The sequence below is a fragment of the Lissotriton vulgaris genome, chromosome 9 (assembly GCF_964263255.1).
Source record: "Lissotriton vulgaris chromosome 9, aLisVul1.2, whole genome shotgun sequence".
Classification (NCBI taxonomy): domain Eukaryota; kingdom Metazoa; phylum Chordata; class Amphibia; order Caudata; family Salamandridae; genus Lissotriton; species Lissotriton vulgaris.
In genome coordinates, this window is record NC_141697.1 from 921,413,923 (window position 1) to 921,433,904 (window position 19,982).

Here is a 19,982-nt window from a genome sequence, read left to right on the forward strand (position 1 = left end):
AACAGGATATCATCCTACCTTTTAAGTCTTTCTCATGTTGGGCTCCCTGGGCTCCCAATGTTCAAGTCCTTGGTTTTTCATTGATGCTATAGGCTTGCTAGACAGTAACAGCACTGTGTGAAAGGCAAGCCAAGAGGGTGGGCTATTTGAATGAAAGCTTGTACCTGTTGTTTCACAAAATAACTATAGTAAGGGTTGAGCTAACCACGTTCCCTCTCCTTCAGGACATCTGGGAACAAAGCTGGGACCTCGGGCAACACCCACCCCCGGGAATTAGGTAGGGTATTGAATCAGTGACGACAAGGTCGGTGACCCATGTAACAACCTGAATAACTAGCCCACTTACTGATTTCTATCTGTTGCTAGGCATGCCAAAACATATGTCACCTGCCAGGTATGGGTCAATAATGTCCTCATCGATGATTCAGGAGTGAAGGATCACGCCACTCAAGGTATCACCTAGGCCTTAAATTAGAAATGGGCTCAGGCACATCCTCCACACTGCGTTAACCGCAACAGGATCCACAAATGGAGATAAAGTGATTCAGAATACATCAAGAATTTAAGAGAGGGGTATAAAAATCTAATTGAAGCAAAGAAAAAAAATCAGATCCCTGTGTTGTCAATAGAATCTCCTTAATGAAGTGGCAGCAGCAAATGGTTGCAAGGCTTTCTGGTATCTAGTGGCAAAAGAAATGGAAAGTCTCAAACAAATTTTACAGTAAACATTCCCACTGAAGTTTGGATTACAGATTTCTAAAATATATTCTACATTTATAGCTCATCTTATAGGCTAGTAGTTAAACAGCGCAGACATGCTGAAGCAAATGAGGATGCCTCAATTGCTTGGTTCATAGAGGAGATAATAACAAAATCGACACAGAGTCTTAAAGACAATACAGTTCCTGGATTTTATATTATCCCACCAAGTGCTTCAAATATTTCACAGAAGGCTGGTCACTGAAACTATCAACAGCTTCCACATTTGCCAGCCAGGTATACTTCCCAGAATCATGGTAAACACACTTGTTAGAGCCACTCTTCAGGAAAGGTAAATTATTCAAACCCAGCTCATATAGACCAACCAATCTAGTTGACATTGAGGAAATAAATATTCATCAAAGATCATTTGGGAGCACATGAAGTCAAGGGATGAAGAGAAACACTTCTTGTCCACCCACACAGAGGCTTCAGGGGCTGCCTTTCCACCATAGGTGAGATCGTCATTTTCCATGATACCATCAGTGCTCTCGCTCAAAGGATGGGTGCCCTTGTTCGAGGCTTTTCTGGATCTCTCACAAGCCTTATTCTGGTTGACAGGAAAATGCTTGGGTGCAAGCAGGACACACAGGCTTGCCCCCAGCACTCCAAAGATCAATAGCAGGCCTCTTCTCAGACTCTAAAACTCAAGTCAGAGTTTGTAAAATACAGTGGCGGCCACCAGTAACAACCGGTGGTGGGGGCACGGGGAGAACGAGCGCGGGGGAGGGGGGATTAATAATCATTTTTTCAAAGCATGCATGACACCCCCAGCCACCTCCCACGTCAAGTAGTTCCTGCTGGCCAGTTCCTGGATCCCAGCAGCCCCTGACAAGACTCCCTGCCAAGCCCTGTTCTGCAGAGCAAAACCCAAAAGTGCCTAACCATCATCATTTGTACCCAAAATTCAAAAAGGTCAAAAACACTGTTTGTCTAAATCGACCAAGTATTTTTATTTATACCACTTGTTTGTATTTTTCTTTTAAGGTTTTTCCAAAACACATTTACTCATTTACAAAAATATGCTAGAGCATTTTTTTATTTTTCCTTTGCTGGCTCTGTGCCTGGCAGGGGGGCGACGCTCCTCCACCATTGCGGAGGAGAGGCCACTGGTATAATGGCACCAGAAGTGAATTGTTCATCAAATACTGAGGAGTAAAGAAAGATTGCATTAAAGCCCCCCTGCTTTTCAATCTATATGCAAATAATATACATGATGAAATACCAACATGGACTATTTTGGCCCTGTATACTGATGATGTCACTCTACTTGCTTTGACCCAAAATATCCTGCAACTCACCATAATAGGAAGATATAGCGCCAAAAATCGCCTAAGGATCCACCTAATGAAATCAAGGCTTATGATCTGGAGCCGCAGAACACAGTGAGTGCTGCACAAACCACTCAGATTGGGAAACAAGTAAGTACAATAACAGGCAACAAGGAACTTCAACATCAATGCCATATACAGTAATATTTTTGAGTGAATGAACGAATGAGTCACATGTATAAAGTGCTAACAAATACCCAATGCCATCCTGGCGCTAAAGGGAAATAGCCAAAACAGGGAGGATTTTAGGATGAGAAAATAGTCAAGCTTTACATTTTTTATTAAAAGTTGTGCTCAGTAGTCTTGCTAAATATCAAGGGGAAGTTCATTCCAAAATATAGCTGCTAAATAAGAAAAATATCTTCCACTTTAACTAATTCTCATGATTTTAGGAACCCTAAAAAAACATAGAAAGCAGATCTTAGTGAACTTTTAGGAGAATGATGATGAAAGTTAATGGGAACATAGCTTGGACCAGTCTTAATTTTAGCTTTGTGTGTCGGGCAAAGAACCTTGAAAGGAATCCATTTATGGATCGGAAACTATGCTAACGAAGGAAGATGAACTTTTACTGATGTTTTTGGGAGTCCAAGCATAACACGGGCAGCTATTTTTTGCCCCACTTGCACCCGCTGTAAGATATATTCCGATGTGCAAAGATAGAGGTAATTAAGTAAAAATGACTCGTTTAAAGATATTTGTTTTATATCTAAATAAAGATATTTTTGATTTGATTTGAAGTAAAAATGACTCTTCTCGTGCTACCTGTAGAGAGATTTAGGGCCTGATTACAATGTCGGCTGGAGTTGCCGATCGACCGGGGGTCGATTTTCACAAACTTTCATTTCCCATATGCTTGCTCTGCTGTCTCTTGCCCTTCCATACCACCTTCTTGATCTCTCTCCTGATAGCATAATTTCTTATTTTCCTCTTCCCGTTTCGCTGTCTCGTGGCCTTCAAAGAGCGCAGCTGATTCTTCCTCACTGCTGATTTTCAGCTGGTAAAGCTCTCCATACAAAATGCATAGTCACAGCCATGCAACACAGGCGGGAGATTGGGGTAAAGGGAATAGGGTAGCCTCATGCAATGATATATCTGTTTTTGTTTTGATCCCTTTTGCCCATTCCTATCAGGGCACTGGAGGTTCAGCTGCAAGAGAGGTTCACTGCAGCAGCTGGTGGGATGATGAAGCGCTGGGCAGTCAAGGTTGCAGATAAGTAGGAATGGCCAGTGTTTGAATGGAACAGAAAATAGGCCCGGGCACCAAAATAAAAGTAACCCCCAATAGGGAAATTAGCCCTCTTTGTGTTTTGGGCCATTGTTGAATTGGTAAAGATACGCTGAATAAGCGTTTTGGAACCTAAAAGGTAGCGTACTGTCAACGCGCCCTCTGATAGCAGCCCTCTGGAGGGGAAAAATGGGACCCATGGATCCCCCATACATCCGCTTGCAGGAGGGTGCAGCCACTCACTGCACCCACCTGCAAGGGGATATCTAATCTCCCTTCAAAGTGCAGGCGGGTGCCACCTGCACATTGAAGCACAGAGCGCCTTCAAAGCAGCTGCTCCGTTTTTCACCTGAATGCGCTGCCCCCAGCACAGCGCGAGTTCGTGGCTGCCCTAAGGGCACACATTCACTATAATGTGCGACATTTTCCTGGTTATCGCTGAGCGCAACTTTTGAAAGGTGCGCCCAGCGCTAACCAGGAAAATGCGCCCATACCGAATATGGCCCCAGGCCTTTGTTACCAGCGTCACCACTCCACTACTGTCATCTGCAGCCAGTTCGGTCATCATCTTCAGGCCTGACTTGCAGGCACACGCTATACTCTCCTGTCAGCTTAGATGGCGTCTGCTTGGGATCCACAGCCAACCACCTATGATGACTGTATTGAGGCAGCACTTGCTGCAAATACTCATATGCGGTCAAACCACAAACCCTGGGAGCATAGCACCGGTCACTGCTACAGCCAAGGTGCAGAGTGGGAGCATTGAAAAGATCCAAACCGCCTAAATATAGCTGTTGATTGGCCTTGTGTATCTCGCAATGATTGAGTTCAAACACAGAGAATGTGGCCCTGGAGCAGTGCGGCGTTCCCTGGCTGTCACATCACACACAGCTGGTGGAATGTAAGCAGAGCAAAAGCAGGAGTTCAAAGTCAACATCACATTCTCCAAAAGAATTGGAAAGTTTGAGCGCATCCCCGGACACTCACCTGCTTCTAGGCACGTAGCCCTCAAACTACTAGGGTAGCTGAGTGGAATCAGCTTCCATAATCTGCCACAGCAACTAAATCCACATTTGTGTGACACAATATCGAGGTCAATAATGCCAGCCTACAATTATATTGTAGCCAGTACCCTGGCTATAACAGCATCATCATGGTACATATCAGGGCCGGCTTTAGGGCAGTGCGATAGGTGCGGCCGCACTGGGCGCTGGCCTGTGGAGGGGGCTCTGGCCTCAGGGGGGAGTGCTGTGTTTAGCAATAACTTATGATGGGAGAGATGAGGGACACTTTTGCCCGGTGGTAGTGAGAGAATCCGAGGAGGAGGTTATGGGGTGGTGGCGCCAAATGTCGTCCTGGGCGGCACCAGCGCTAATTTATTTATTTATTTATTTGAAAAGTTTTATATAGCGCTGGCTAGACCCGGAGGTATCAGAGCGCTTTACATGAGGACGAGCATTGTTTCAGAGCATAGATACCAGTTACATAGTTACAAGTTACAAACCATAGTTACAAGTTGCTGGAGCGTATTTACTTGTGTTAAAAACATAAACATAAGCTGGCCCTGATACCTATATTACTATCGTCCACCTCGCTATATAAGTATATAATGTGTTCTTCTATTATAGCAGTATAACAATGCAGTGGATGCAATATATTTGTCATGCAAGAAATCCAAGGTATGCACACTACACATGGCACATAATCTGATGTTTTATGAGGTTAGATAGTCAACCAACCATACAGAATTGAGAAAATTAGTACCACTGGGAAATAGTAACAACTATTAATTCAAAGCCCTCAGGTCATTTTATCAAACTGGCACACGTGTGATCCTTGGCTCTGCAACAATATCCTAATTGGAGCATAAACAGAAAGTTAACTGATTCAGGTTCTGTTCTGTAATGCTGCTTCAGGGGTGTATACATGCTATCGCCACTAGAGGGCCATCTTTCCACTCAGTGAAAGAGGCTGTGTACATGAAATAATTGATTGGGTATGTCACCACCGATGCCCGTCTCTCCTGGATACACAACCTTGACCGACCTGTGGCAACAGTGCCCCACCTTTTACAAAGCTACTCGTCTCCCTCCTCCCTCCAGCTGAGATCCTGACTTCCTGTTCACCAAGATAAGGAGCCGCGCTCCCACCCGAGGAATGTGGCCAATCTTTGGGAGCGGACTGACCCTACATAGAGTGAGTTTAGTGGCACCGGGTACGCCTTGTCTCTTCTTCGCCCTAAGTTCATCGGAAGAACCTGTGAGAATGATTAACATGGCCGCCGACGGACTGACTCACTGAAGGGGAAGGTGAGACGCCGCTCCCTGACTTGTTTCCGGATCTCCTGCTGGTCGCTCGTGATCAGCTCCACGTAGGGCGGCGAGAAAACACGAGTGTCCGCTGCGAAAGAAAAGGAGTGTGTGTTAGACACGTGATCAAATAAACTGTTATTGACGATGATGTGGTACCATCTGAATGATCTACCCCACCCCCCCCCCCTTCATACCAAAGTTCACACAGTGCGAAAGCCAGGTCACAAGTGGCGTCACGAAAGGTGGCTCCGATCTGGTCCCAGAGAGGCCAAAAAGGTGAAGTCCAGCTGTTTGGCAGGGGAACGGCGCCCCCCCCCCCCCCCCCCCCCCCCCCCCGTAAAATAAGTGGGCGGACGCCGTCCACCCGCGTGATACCCCGACTCGAGCCCCGGCAAGGGCACGAGGGAGGCCCTTGACTTCGCAACCCTATGTGAAATTGCCCATGTTAGCCACGCCTCCTTTGTGACAGACACGCACCCAACAATCATGAAGCTACTTATCATGCACATTGCACTCTAAACTAGGACTAATAGAAATACTGGGACTTATTTATAAGCATCACCTTTTCCAATGTTAAAAGTGACGCACCGGCGGCGCAAGTGGCTTGTAAATAAGCTCTTCTGCATTTTGCAAGGTAGACTCAGACGTCACAGATCTTCAGCGTAAACATTTTGCTTCAAGAAACTATGCGCTACCAAGGTCATTTCATTTATATTTCACGCTCATTATTGTGACGTCAGTGGTACGTAAAAACGCAAGCAACTGGTATGTGAGATTGGTGGTCACACTATGTTTTCTATTGGCGCTCTGAAGCAGCTTTCTGACCCCTTTAGCACTATATGAAAGCAACAAATATATAATAAATAGGATCACATATATTAACGTGGAAAGAACATGTTGTAGCACATCTTTTACACTGAGGCAAATAGTTTTGAGCTCACTCAGATTGAAAATCCGTTAACCCACAGCCCCAATTTATTTTGGGAAACTGATTTATAAGCTGTACTTTTCACTGTCAGAGAGCAATTTTGTTATTTTATTTTTTATTTTGAGAGTTTTATAAAGCGTGGACATGACCCAAAGATATCAGAGTGCCTTACAGAGCAAAGGCAGTTTCCGTTACATACATCTTATAAAAACAACAGACGTATTGCATTGATTGTAAAATATGACTTTGTCCGCCCACACCTTCGGAGGAGTCCTTTGCATCAACACTACTACAATCATTGTCCTCATGGTCTGATCATGTCCCATCTGTGATGACGATGCAGGCATGTGGTGGAGAGAACCAAGAGTTGTAGTGTAGTTACATTGCTGACTCAAGATCAATTCAGTCTGGGAGGAATCTATGAAATAAAATCCTTTAAATTGAAATACTTAAGAAATAAATAAATTGTGCTGCTGTTAAATTTTTTAAAAGGAAAGTTTAGAGGTGTTAAAAGAATGGGGAGGCTACGATTTACTTTCATATAAGCCTCTCAGTAGCAGTCTTCAGATGCGCTAACAGAATTGTAAGTACTTTGGGAAACAGATTCCTCCGCAATAAAGTGATCCTTATGCGAGGAAATTGTTTCCTGAAAAGTGGAATGAAAGGATCATGGCAATCTTTACCTCTTGGTGGCCCAGGAAAATGTCTGGGTGAGACAAATTAAGGAGGTAACAGGCTCAACAGTTTGAGTTCTCTGCACCCTCCTAGGGTGGCCCAATGAATGAGTGGTCTCAACCATTGGATCCATGGAGGTGAAATATTATTTGGGGTAGCAGTCCTGCCAAGAGAGTGATCAAGTTCAAATGAATAAAGGGGGCATAGGCTTGGGTAGAAGGTAACTTCAGTAGATATTCATGGATACCAATTCTGGCAGCTCAGTTGACTGATGCGCCCACTCCATAAATCGGAACTTGACCTCTGGGCTACAGATTCAACTACAGTGGCGGCTCCTTCATAGCGGCATTGGGGCGTCTCCCCCCTGCTTTCTCGCAGTGAGAGAAGCAGAAACATAAAATGGTAAAACTACCATTGTTTGTTTCTGCTTCTCGCACTGCGATAAAGCAGAAGTGCCTGGAGTGCCTATTTGTTGGAGGGCAGGTGGGCGGTCCTGCTCGTGGGCAGGGGCGGGGTGGCTTACCCAATGTTGTGGGCCCTGATTGCTTTGGTCGGCCCCAGGGCCGAACAAAGCAGTCATGCGCACCCTCCCTTTTCTCTATGAAGGGTGCATGCAGCAGCCTACATAGAGAAAATGGACCCAGCTGGGGCGCTCTCCTCTGCGCCTCACCAATCACAATGTTGCCATTGCAGCCTTCTGATTGGCACAGGGGAGGGAGGGAGGCTGCCTGTGGATGGCACTGCAGCTTCCAGAAGAGTCGTCGGAGACAGAGCGGCAACAGGAAACGCTGAACAGTAAGTTTTATTTTATTTTGTAAACCTCTCCATCCTCCCCCCTACCTTCACCATGCGCAACCCCTCCACGCGATCCCCCCAGCCACCCGGCATGCCGCCCGCGGGACGCGACTGTTAACAATGGCATGCCGAGTGCGTGATGAGTGAAACGACATAGTTATGCCGTCATATTTCGTGGATAAGCCCTAGTCTGCATAATGATTCATTGATCCCACCTCCTGCATTCATCAAAAGTGTCAAGAAGTACACAGGTTTCAGGAAGATGGCTCCCGGTCTTTCATGCTTTACTGTCATTGAAGTTTAAAAGGCACTTGTGAGAGTGAGGGCTTGATATACAGGCGTGGAGGCTGCAATATAGGTTTGGAAATAGGTTTATTGATATTAGGGGGAAGGGAAAATGGATGGGAAGTTAGAGTTTCTTCTTCGTCCGAGTTTTCCTGAGATGAGTCGGAGGAACCAAAGGTCTGCAAAGTTGTTCTCGTGCCGTCTAGGTCTTCTGGATCGGGTTGGTTACTCCGGAGGCTCATAGAAGGATGGAAATAAACAAAGGGGAACCGTCAGAATGGAGTTCTTTATAACAAAGTTGATTCCTTCACCGCACCCGTGTGTTTGTCAGGATACTTCAAAATGGTGAGTGGTCTTAGAAAGGGTATGGGGGTTGTGAATTTTTAAGTGCTTAGGATAGGGAAAATTCATGTACCATTACAAGCACCTTTCAGCAACGAACTTAGTTATCTAGAGTAGGGTAGATTCGTGTACCATCACTCGTATACTTCACAAAACAGTGTGGCACACGTGGGGTTTCCCAAGCTTCACTTGATGCCCGAGGTGCTCTACCCTCCCACTATGCTCGTTCCCGCCCCCTCCCTCTGTGTCCCCGAGACAGTTAACTCACCGACCCCGCCATAACTCTCCTCCGAGTTACGGCCGCCTTCCAGCCTCCTCCGGACACCACCAGTCCTCCGACCAGCTTTCCTCTTCAGGGTCATTAGGTCCGGCATCCTGGTCACCGGGTCCCGCATCTTCTCCACCGGGTCCCGCGTCTTCTCCACCGGGTCCCGCGTCTTCTCCACCGGGTCCCGCGTCTTCACTCGTCCTCCTCGTTTCTGCGTTTGCTCTCTCTCCTCTGACTTGCCCCTGCGTGCAGTTTATTGGCTTGCGCCTCTCACTTCCGGGGTATGGGGGTTGGACTTCCGGGTTACGCGAGCGATCGGCATTCTCCTGTGAAGATACGTGAGAATCATGTGGGGGTGGTAGTCCTCGGGAGTTTTCCGGACACCATGGTCGCCCCTGCATGTTCCGGGTAAGTGCGGGGTCTTCCTCACAGCACTCTAAAAGGATTTTTTTTTTTTGCGTCACTTGTTTTTAATGAATTCCCTACCACTTAGTCAGTCTCCACCCGCTCCAAAAATAGCAGATTTTGACCACTCTATTCGTATAAGAAGGCGTTGACGTATGTATGGAGTGGTTTTCTGTGTGCCTTTTATGACAAATACTTCCCCCGTTCCTCTGGGTCAGGAATGATTAGTGACAATATGGAGGAATGAGTAAAACCTCAAAAACCGAGATGTTTCTAAAAATGACCAAAAGACATATATCGAAAAATGTGACTGAACTATATCATTGGCTGTATTAGGTGATAAATAAAACAAAACTTGAATTTAGAAGGCCTCACCATGTTTTCTATTCATTTAAAACGGTCAAAAAAATAATAAAAGTGGATGTATTGAAAACGCTGTGCACTAGCCATGCAGAAGCCTTATGCAATGGAACCAGCAGATCCAAATTATCGGGCCTTACTGTTGGTGCAGACGCTTATAAGATCGCATTTATTAGTTTATTAAGTTTTATAGAGGGCTGGTTTGTGTCCTTTCGGACATCACAAATCGCTACGGTACAGGTACATACTGAAGTGCCTCTTGTTAAGTGCTTCAGTGTGCTCGTAGCTAAATTGCCCTTATGTTTACTTCGTGCCTTTGTAATGGATAGAGAGCAGAGAACAGAACACAAGCCTCCGGGAAGCTGTCTCGTTTCTTAGCGCTCTCTTCACCTCCATCAGCCTAATCATAGGTGCAGTAGATACCACGTAACACACTAAGGGGCATATTAGCAAGGACCGGTGTTAAAATTATCGCTGTTTTATCGGCAGGAAACTGGCGATATAGGGCTTGATAATACGCCCTTGTTAATTCCCATAGAAGCCCATGTTAACATCAGAACATGGGCTTCTATGGGAATTCACAAGGGCGTATTATCAAGCCCATTATCGACGTTTTATCAGTAGTTTCCTGCCGATAAAACGGCGATAATTTTAACAACGGCCATTGATAATATGCCTAGACAGCGCTCAGCATCCTGGTAGGCACACACAGGAGGGCTCACTTGATTTCACTAAATGTGTGACCTGAGACGGACAGTAGCACAGCAGGACGCTTAACGACGGGAGTCACTCACTTTAGACGAGGGAGCGCTTGACAAGGCAAGTTGTGACTGGAGGAAGGTTACTGTTGTTAATTTAACTAGTAGTTTCATATTTATTTGACGTGTATGGTACTGCTATTATTTTATCTTTGGGTTCAATGTGGGATTATGTTTCAGCAGGGCCAATAAACAGAGACCTTTGCTTTGTTATCATGTCTCCGCTGCTCCTTTTACCAAAAATGTGCGGCTGGTGACTTCAATGTTTTTTTATTGCTTCTAAACACATTTGTTGTGTCTCTCGAGAGAGTGTGGCGAGGCTCTTTTTTGCTGCACAAGACACTGGGGTATAAAGTGTGCGTGAGCGGTCATTCCTGCATGGATGCATTAGGCAGACTTTCTTTTTAGCTGGACGAGTGGATTGTTTGCGTGGCATTATTCGTTCTCTGATTCTTCTCCAGGCCATTTACCTTCCCTTGGGCAGTGAGTTATCACTGTAAAATAAGATGTACACACTACAGTAGAGCGCGCTAAGCATACATTTGTAATAACGGATTTAGCATTCCAAAGTAATTTGTAATGTCCTGGCACAGAGCAGCACTTCAAATAATGTAAATAGAAACTATCGGATTAACGTCAGAGAGGTGCGTTTCTTCTGACTATCCTGAGTCTTTGCAAAAGAAACGTCACACTTTTATTTTAAGATGGCTTCCTTGTTGACAGGCTGTGAACAGAGTTTAATACTGTGTTATGTGTTTTCTTTAAATTCCTTCATGCCCCCTCCTCAATGCCTAAGATGGGAATTGTTTTTAGATGATAATAACTGAAACAAGCATTTGCAATGCAGTGAGATGCTAGTTATGCCCACGGAAGCTTCACCCAACCTGTGCCTACCAACAGCAAACATACGATGAACGCGCCGTGCACAGACCTGCAAACAAATGCACCAGCCAAACCCAATGCACACAGGACGCATAGAGCTAGGAATATATACATTGGCACTACACCCCAGCACACAAACACCTCATGCTCTCTGCATACCACCAGACACAATTCTACACGCATAACCTACAATCTAACCCCCCATATAGGACTACAATCTGCTATAAATTACCAACAGAAAGTCAAAGGATGTATGCTCACTGCCCCCATGAAATCCAAGGTGTTTACTTGCAGTTAAATGAAATAAGGCATTTGTTTATTGAATGGTTGTTTGTGCATTGCTGATTGGATATAATGGATTGCTGCTTCTAAAGCGACAGAAAAGTAGTATAACTTTTGGTGCCGGATGGAATGCATTGTAGCACTCGGAACTGGCAATTTGTAAACAGTGCTAACGGATCATGATTGCTAATGTCAAATTAAGAGAAGGTCGTCCCAGATAAACGTCTTTGTTTTTTGCTGTGTGTAAGGATGAGCGCTCCACAGGACTGTGCTTTTGTTGCTTAGCTGGGTGGTCAATTGTCCATTTCCTGCCTTTGCAGGTACTTTCCCCATGGCATCTCTTGCTGATTCTCTCTAGCAGTGATGCAGTATTGTGCCGCAAAGTGGGTGACATCATGTTCGAGCTGCCTGTTTAAGTTGGTTTGCCCAAGGTCGCGTACTGTGTTGTTGAGCTTGCAGTGCTTTGCCTGCTGACTGGCTCTGGTGCCTTGTCATCAGACCTCAGAGTGGTTGACACCTTCCTGCTTTCTCAAACTTGCTTGAAAATGCAGCACTTGCCCACTATTTTGTCAAAATTTTCATGAAGGGGGGGAACCCCTCCGATCCCCCCGTAGGTGGTTCAGGCTCACTCGCTACTCTTGCTCGCCGCAATGAAGTACAGTTGTTGTACGCCTCAACTCTTTCAAATGTCACCAGCCGCCACTGTTCAACTAGAAATACAGATTCACTCAGCCTTTCATCTTTGCAAGGAGGAGTAACAGTAAACACGTTTCACTTTGCACCGAGGCGCTTCAAGGGGTGAATGTGCACTTTACAAATACATGTTATGCTACTAACATTTTAGAGGGGTTTTCCATTGAATGCAATTGACAATATTTATTGTTAGTATTTTAATAGGTTGTTGTAAAAGGGTGATCCAACTGAACTCAAAGGAGGTCAATCGTTATTGCAAGTTCAATACGAGGGCCATCCCATTCAAGCCAACGAAGGGAAATTGATGTTAGAAGGATGACAGCAGATTGAGAAGTGGCAGTCTTGCTACTAAGAGGGTGAATGTAATCCTAATGGCCGGAGACCCCATGTGACTGAGGGCACAATATAAAGCACACATTTACTGACCTTGGTATATGGACTGCAGGTTGTGAAGCAGCCGATAGGAATCAAATCTATCCAGGAGCGTTCTCATGGCTGGCAGAGGATCAAGCAAGATGGTGCTGGTGGATGTCTCCAGATAGGCCTGAAAGGGAAGGACAGCCATGTGAAGTCGACTCTGAACCATTCGTCCAGCTAGACCGACCTTCACTGTGGTGCGCATAGAAAATTTAATATCAGCACCTCGAATAATTTGACATAGTGCTTTATGTCCATCTGTGCTGTAAATAACATGTATTATCTTTACTGGATGTATTTATATTCAATTTACCAACATGCAAAGGATGAATGGCTCATTAACCTGCTGGTGACACAGATGTCAGTAGCAAGTGCTTAATTCACAGAGCCATCATGCCATGATGTGTACTACCAGCATGAAGCATGGGCCCCAACAAACTGTGCCCCCAAAATTACAAACTAGTGAATTTATCTCAAACACGAGGTGCCTTCTACCACAATATCAAGCTGCTACCCTGTCAAAACATCTTATCAGAATATCGACTACTGTGGCATTGTGAAGGTAAGTGCACATACACATAATTAGGTTACTATAGGTAAGCATCGATTTACTATTCTTAATTCTACATCTACAAATCGGACATGTACTATACACATAGTACATCCATGCTTACCTACATATGCTTACCTTTGAGATATTGTGGTAGACACTAGTCTGGATACAATATTATGATCAGGAGGATATTTTGTAACTCACTGTTGTAACATCCATCCATCCAGAAGCTGAACCGCTGACCTGGACTTCTCAACTATGAGGAACACGTAAGAACCCAGAACCAAAAAGTGCAAACCTTATTTCAAGCATGTTTTTGGAATATACATGTAATTCACACTTCCTCGCTATGACAGGCCTAACACTTTGTTCTACTCTCACATAAAGAAACAAATATGTTCGCGCTGTCTCGGCTAATCTTCATTACGCGGATTCCTCGTATTCCTGGTCACAGCCCTAACGCTGTGACAGATAGTCAATCCTCTGATAGGCCCTTCATAGCCTCAAAATGTTTCTGTAGATTCCTTCCACCAGGCAGAGTACTGTAGAACCATCCTCTCTCACTGTTCTTTTTATGTAGAACACCAAAGCAGTACCAAGCATAGTCAAGGTCAATGATATGTGCAGGCGTGGAAGCGGTCTAGGAGAAGGAACAGTAGGGCTCACTGTAATCAAGATTGATAGTAAATAATCAGAGAGTTACCCCTTCACCACTCTTCATCGTCACAGCCCCTGTATTCGGACATTGTCCAAAGCGGTCAGAAGTAATGGATTGTCAGAGCGTCCTTGTTGCCTCAAAACAAGATAAAGAGGAACCTTGGACATCCATTTCGGAAACGCATTACAAAAGTATTGAGAAATGCCCAGGTGGGTGCCATACGGTTTCGGCATAGCAACCAATTTATACTTGCCATGACGTCAGCCACAGATCATGTCAACCGTATTTGCTTTTAAACCAGTAATTAAACCAAGTTGTGTTCACAGAACAGATTGAGCACAACCAAAAATTATTTAACAATTACTCAAGGTAGCAGTGCACACACTCATTGACACTAGTTAGTACTGAATACACCCATCTACTCTAGTGGTGTACACACTCATCTACTCTAGCAAGCAATGAACATACTCATTTTCCCTAGGTATCAGTGGTTCTACCCATCTACTCTAGGTAGCATGCACACACTCATCTGCTCTAGGTAGAAGCGGAAACACTCATCTACTCTAGGTAGAAGTGGACACATCCATCTACTCTAGGTAGCAGGTTATACACTCATCTACTCTAGGTAGATGTGGACATACTCATCTACTCTAGGTAGAAGCGAGACACTCATCTACTCTAGGTAGATGTGGACATACTCATCTACTCTAGGTAGAAGCGAGACACTCATCTACTCTAGGTAGAAGCGGAAACACTCATCTACTCTAGGTAGCAGTGGAAACATCCATCTGCTCTAGTTAGAAGTGGACACATCCATCTACTCTAGGTAGCACTGCACACACTCATCTACTCTAGGTAGATGTGGACATACTCATCTACTCTAGGTAGCAGTGCACACACTAATCTACTCTAGGTAGAAGCGCAAACACTCATCTACTCTAGGTAGCAGCGGAGACATCCACTACTCTAGTTAGAAGTGGACACACCCTTCTACTCTAGGTAGAACTGGACATACTAATCAACTCCAGGTTGAAGTGGACACACTCATCTACTCTAGGTAGCAGTGCACACACTCATCTGCTCTAGGTAGCAGCAGAGTCACTCATCTACTCTAGGTAGAGGCGGACACACCCATCTACTCTAGGTAGAAGCGCAAACACTCATCTACTCTAGGTAGCAGCGGAGACATCCATCTACTCTAGTTAGAAGTGGACACACCCTTCTACTCTAGGTAGAACTGGACATACTAATCAACTCCAGGTTGAAGTGGACACACTCATCTACTCTAGGTAGCAGTGCACACACTCATCTACTCTAGGTAGAGGCGGACACACCCATCTACTCTAGGTAGAAGTGGACACACTCATCTACTCTCGTTAAAAGTGGACATACTAATCAACTATAGGTAGAGGTGGAAACTCGCATCTTTTCCAGGTAGCAGTGGGCACACTTACCTACTCTAGGTAGCAGTGGCCACACTCATCTACTCTAGGTATAAGTGGACATACTCATCTACTCTTGGTAGCAGTGAATGTTTTTTCCTCCGTGAAACATGGACCAAAGGAAATAATGAGAGAGGCAGTAACTTGTAAAAAGCCACATTGCTTAACTAGAGGGCTATCTCTTATAGACAGAGAGCTAGCATTGTCATGGATGCCTCAGAAGGAAAGTACCTTGACAATAACGTAGGCCTTTAACGGACATAGTATGTAGTACCTTAGATGTTTTCCAAAGACAGCAAATATTCCATAGGCCCCCATTACACAAAATACATAAATATACAGATTGAGGAATCACATATAATATTTGTCTAGATTTCTGCACTTTCGCCGAAGCAGAAAATCCTAAAAGAGTGCACACAGAATCCTACTAAAATCAAAATTCCTGGTGGCGCACCTAGTCCTCCGCTGGGTGCATTTTAGTTGACCTCCTGCAAACATGCGCAAGCATGGTGGAAATTAATGTTATTTATGTAGAACAATTTCCATAGCAGAAACGCAATCCTGTAGGACATCAGAGAGCTTTACAAGTGAGAGAGGCCAAAAGGAAACTGGATGTAGCCGGCAAATATACAAAATAAGTTATGTCATAATATTTACAGCACATGCGGAAAGAATAACTGAAGTTTGTTAGACGTAGAATATACAAATGGAACAGAAGTTGGGGAACAACTGAAAACAGTTTCAAATGACAATAGTCAGCACTGGTTTGCATCAGGAGGACATTAGTTGTTTGCATAAAGAGGAAATAAGTCAATAGTGGTTTATACCAAGAGAAAATGAAAATCAGATTTATTGAAGCAGTCAGGGGGTTGTAGATGTATGGCTCGCCAGTGCTTTTTTTAAACTTATATATATATTTGAAGACAAGAAGATTTTACCTACTTATTGCAAATCTGAGACGTGTTGCCTGGAAAGGGGCGGGACCGGAAGAAACTTCAGGAAAACGTAGGGTTTGCAATCAATGTAAAGTTTTGTGTCTCCTTTGTATATTTCAATTATTTGTCAGACACTTAGCAGTGTTTAGTTTTAGGGCCTTGAAAATGATACAAGTAGTTCTGAAAGTGCGTCAAGCTGCAAGTGGCAGCTAATAATTTCAGTACCAGTGCTATTTTTCTTTGCAGTTTTATAAACACAAACTTGGACCAAAGGCATTAGATCACTTTACCGACACGGGGACTCGAAATCTTGCCCCGGTTCCAAAGTAATGTCAAAAACAATGGTCCAAACCGAAATAGTTCTTTAGATCAACAAATGATGTGCTCTTAGTTACTCATTATTCATTATTAAATGGGTATTCAAATGATCTACCCTATAGAATCAATCAGTAGAAACAATTTATACATGGAAAAGCAACTACCTGACAAACCTGAATTTATTCAAAAGGAGTTTTAATAGATTGCTCCATCACAGTAAAGTTAATTATATACATTTATCCATCTTCAATACTAACGGTAAAAAGGAAGGAGAGCAACCTGCTTCTATAAAGAGGGTGTCAGAAAAAGAAGAATTGGTGATTAAAGAAAAGGGTGTAAGCTTCAACAGAAAAGTGACAAAAAGTTTTGATGATTAGTGGTCCTATTTGCTTCTTTTTATAAGCAAATAGGGCCACTAATCATTAAAAATTACATTATACATGTTAGTTTAGACTGTATAAATGATAAAAGTATAACAATCAACAGTGGCCTTTTTGTACAATCGACTGGATTTTTTACAGTTTTGTTTTTCAAATTTATTTTCAAAACCTTTTGTCACTTTTCTGTTGAGGCTTACACCCTTTTCTTTAATCACCAATTCTTCTTTTAACTATTTCGGTTTGGACCATTGTTTTTGACATTATTGATTACCCAGGTCCACGAACCGTTCTTGTAATGGCCAGTTCCGAAGTAGGCTGCGCTGGCTGTTAGGCCACATCTCATTCCTTCAATTTGTGAACAATAATGCAGTTGTCAGGGGAGCTTTGCTGGGAGACTTGTTAGCACTTAGTTTAGGTACGGAGGATGTGATATTACAAGTTCTTCCACAGATTGTTCAAAGTCACCTTTGGGATAAAGGTGTTATCTTATCTGATTGACCAACGTTTAGAGTTCAGAGTCTGCAGCGAAAGGGAATAATTTGAATTTCAGTTTCTCCGTATGCCATCAAATTTTGAATAGAGTTAGGAATTGTCTAAAGCCTGAAGCTGATTATTTTTCGATTCTTAATTATATTTGCCTATCATCTGCCTTCAAGAGATGAGTACTATGCAAGAAGTCCAAAAGCCCTCCCGAAGATTCAAAAACGGCATTACCGAACCTCGTGATGTGGGCAGAAGTGGTAGGCCAGTCGTTTGTTTAATAGCATTCACCAAAAAAAGGTCTGCACCATTCCATGGATACAAAATCTTTCCTTTAGAAATGTACAGACATGTGTTTGTATATGCACATACATGGCTAATTTATTTGTCTTCCCTAATGAAAACAATCAATGTACCTTTTACCAACTGCCCGCCCATCAACTGTCTAGTACCACTCTGATTCTGGTCCTAAGAATGTGCCATGTCTCTCCAAGTATGTAAATTTACCAAAATGCCAGTAGTAGTGGAAGTCACATCATGAACCCTTTGACCCCTTCTCCCACCAAGAGCCACTCAATAGCCTTTTGTTTGCCACTGAGGGGTAGGGGGTGAGCCGGAGACAGAAGCTATACAAAGTATCTGGGGTCCCTGTTCATACTATGCCCCTAGTAATAATAAACGGTTCCCTTTGGTACGATGTCCCTATTAATACACATCCATTCAATCATAGATTCACAATTTATAAAAAAATTAAAAAGAAAGCTATAAGGAAAAATCATACTTTGCCCCGGGCACCACCTTCATCAATTCCAGTGATCATGGAAAGCCAGGGCCATGTCAGAGATGCCAAAGTGCATGTAAGGAGTAGCAACTGCTTGCTTTGTCGGCACCCTATAAACAACCATTCACTATTTCTTGTGACACCTGTTAAGAGGTAAACTGAAAGCAAATCAGAAGACACTAGATAGCTTCTGCCCCACAATTGGAGATCAGCAACAAATTCCTGACTGGGCCAACACCCTTGGACATTCCACCTCTAATTAGGCATGCCAATCATTCCCACAGCAGCAGCCGCTCCTCCATATGGGTGTGCCATTGTTAGCTCCTTTCCTCAAAACAATAACATTACTGAGATAGGATAATTTTTCAACATTGGGTAAATTCTCTTATTGTAATTGTACTTAAAAAGCTCTTATTACCCCAGACGAGGCGTTGAAGCACTTTTCAGCAAGTCGCACGTTACTCCAGAACCCAAAAGGTTTAGTATAAGGAAATACGAGTATACTACTAGTATATGGAGGTACAAGTTAATTTGAGCAGAGGACATGTGAGTCTGTTAGTTGGATTGAATAGAGTAATGGAGGGATAAAAGAGACAAGAAAACAAGAAGTGTTTATTGGGAGATCATAGTACATTGAGGTCTGGGATGAGTATAGGAGAGATTGAAGAAAAAAAATATATATATATACCAACTTGAGACCTCTCCCACCTATGTTTGTAATTGTTGGGTTTCCTAAAGAACTGCAAACTGCCCCAAAGAAATGTCAAACACTACCCACAGATTGCTCAGGCGACTCACTCTCACCTGGAAGCTGCGGATCAGGTGATGAGACTGGATGTCATGGCCGGATTCAACGATCAGGTCGGAAAGCTTGTGGATAATGAGATCGAATGGTCCTTGGTCCGAGATGGGCCTGCTCAGATCAATCTGCACACAGAATAGGAAAATAGTTGGTGGGAATGGCATCCTACCTGGCGATAAGATCTATCAAAACCTCAATCTGTTATGTAGTAGCATTCACAGTACAACCAATTTTCACAGTGCCCTACACCACTTAAGTTTGACAAAGCCAGAGAATCCCAAGTAGATGCCACATCACTCTTGTAATAAATATGTCACCCTCCAATAGATAACATAATACCCTGAAGTAGACAGGACTGGTAATGGACAACACAAACCACTGGAATGGGCACAACATCACTCTGACAGATGAAGTATATTTCCCTAATAAATACACATCTCCTTAAAATTATAAACACAACCAAAGTATGGGTACACATATCTGAAATCATCTGAAACATACACAAAAGCGGACAATGAGATAGAATTTTTTATTCCTTGCTTTGAATTGTATTGGACTATATTCTGTTGGTATTTTTGTAGCATTTATTTATGTCTTGAGAGGTCCTACTCCCTTTTGTGGTAGTCAAGTAAGTAGCTACTCAGTTTGCACCTTTTATAAAAACCATCACACCCCTGGTGAGGATCTGGTGCACTCTGATTTGCATCGGGTTGCTGGGTACAATTCAGAGTGCCTGGTTGGTAGGGTGTTAGCTGCCTGCTATATCTAAGTGGTTCATGCTTGGCGTGGATCTAGCTTTGATGTACGTCAAACTACCAAGCACAGTAATCTAAGAAGAATGTAGTAGAAGCACCGGATTTCTGGTGTTAACTGAATATGACTGAGTAAACACCACTGAAGACACTAATTGTTG

At 43.7% G+C, this 19,982-nt stretch overlaps 1 protein-coding gene across 2 annotated transcripts in view; it reads right to left on the reverse strand.

Moving 5' to 3' along the window:
• The window catches only part of LOC147692525 (inositol-tetrakisphosphate 1-kinase-like), a 214,896-nt gene that overhangs the window by 24,089 nt on the left and 170,825 nt on the right, over positions 1 to 19,982 (reverse strand). The window contains exons 3-5 of one of the 2 annotated variants that reach the window (XM_086938741.1): positions 19,072 to 19,194; positions 12,730 to 12,847; positions 5,617 to 5,718 (exon numbers count right to left, since the gene is read on the reverse strand). In XM_086938741.1, the coding sequence (XP_086794867.1) occupies positions 5,617 to 5,718; positions 12,730 to 12,847; positions 19,072 to 19,194 (343 nt within the window). The remainder of the gene's footprint in view (positions 1 to 5,616; positions 5,719 to 12,729; positions 12,848 to 19,071; positions 19,195 to 19,982) is intronic. The other variant, XM_086938742.1, reaches the window with a different exon arrangement.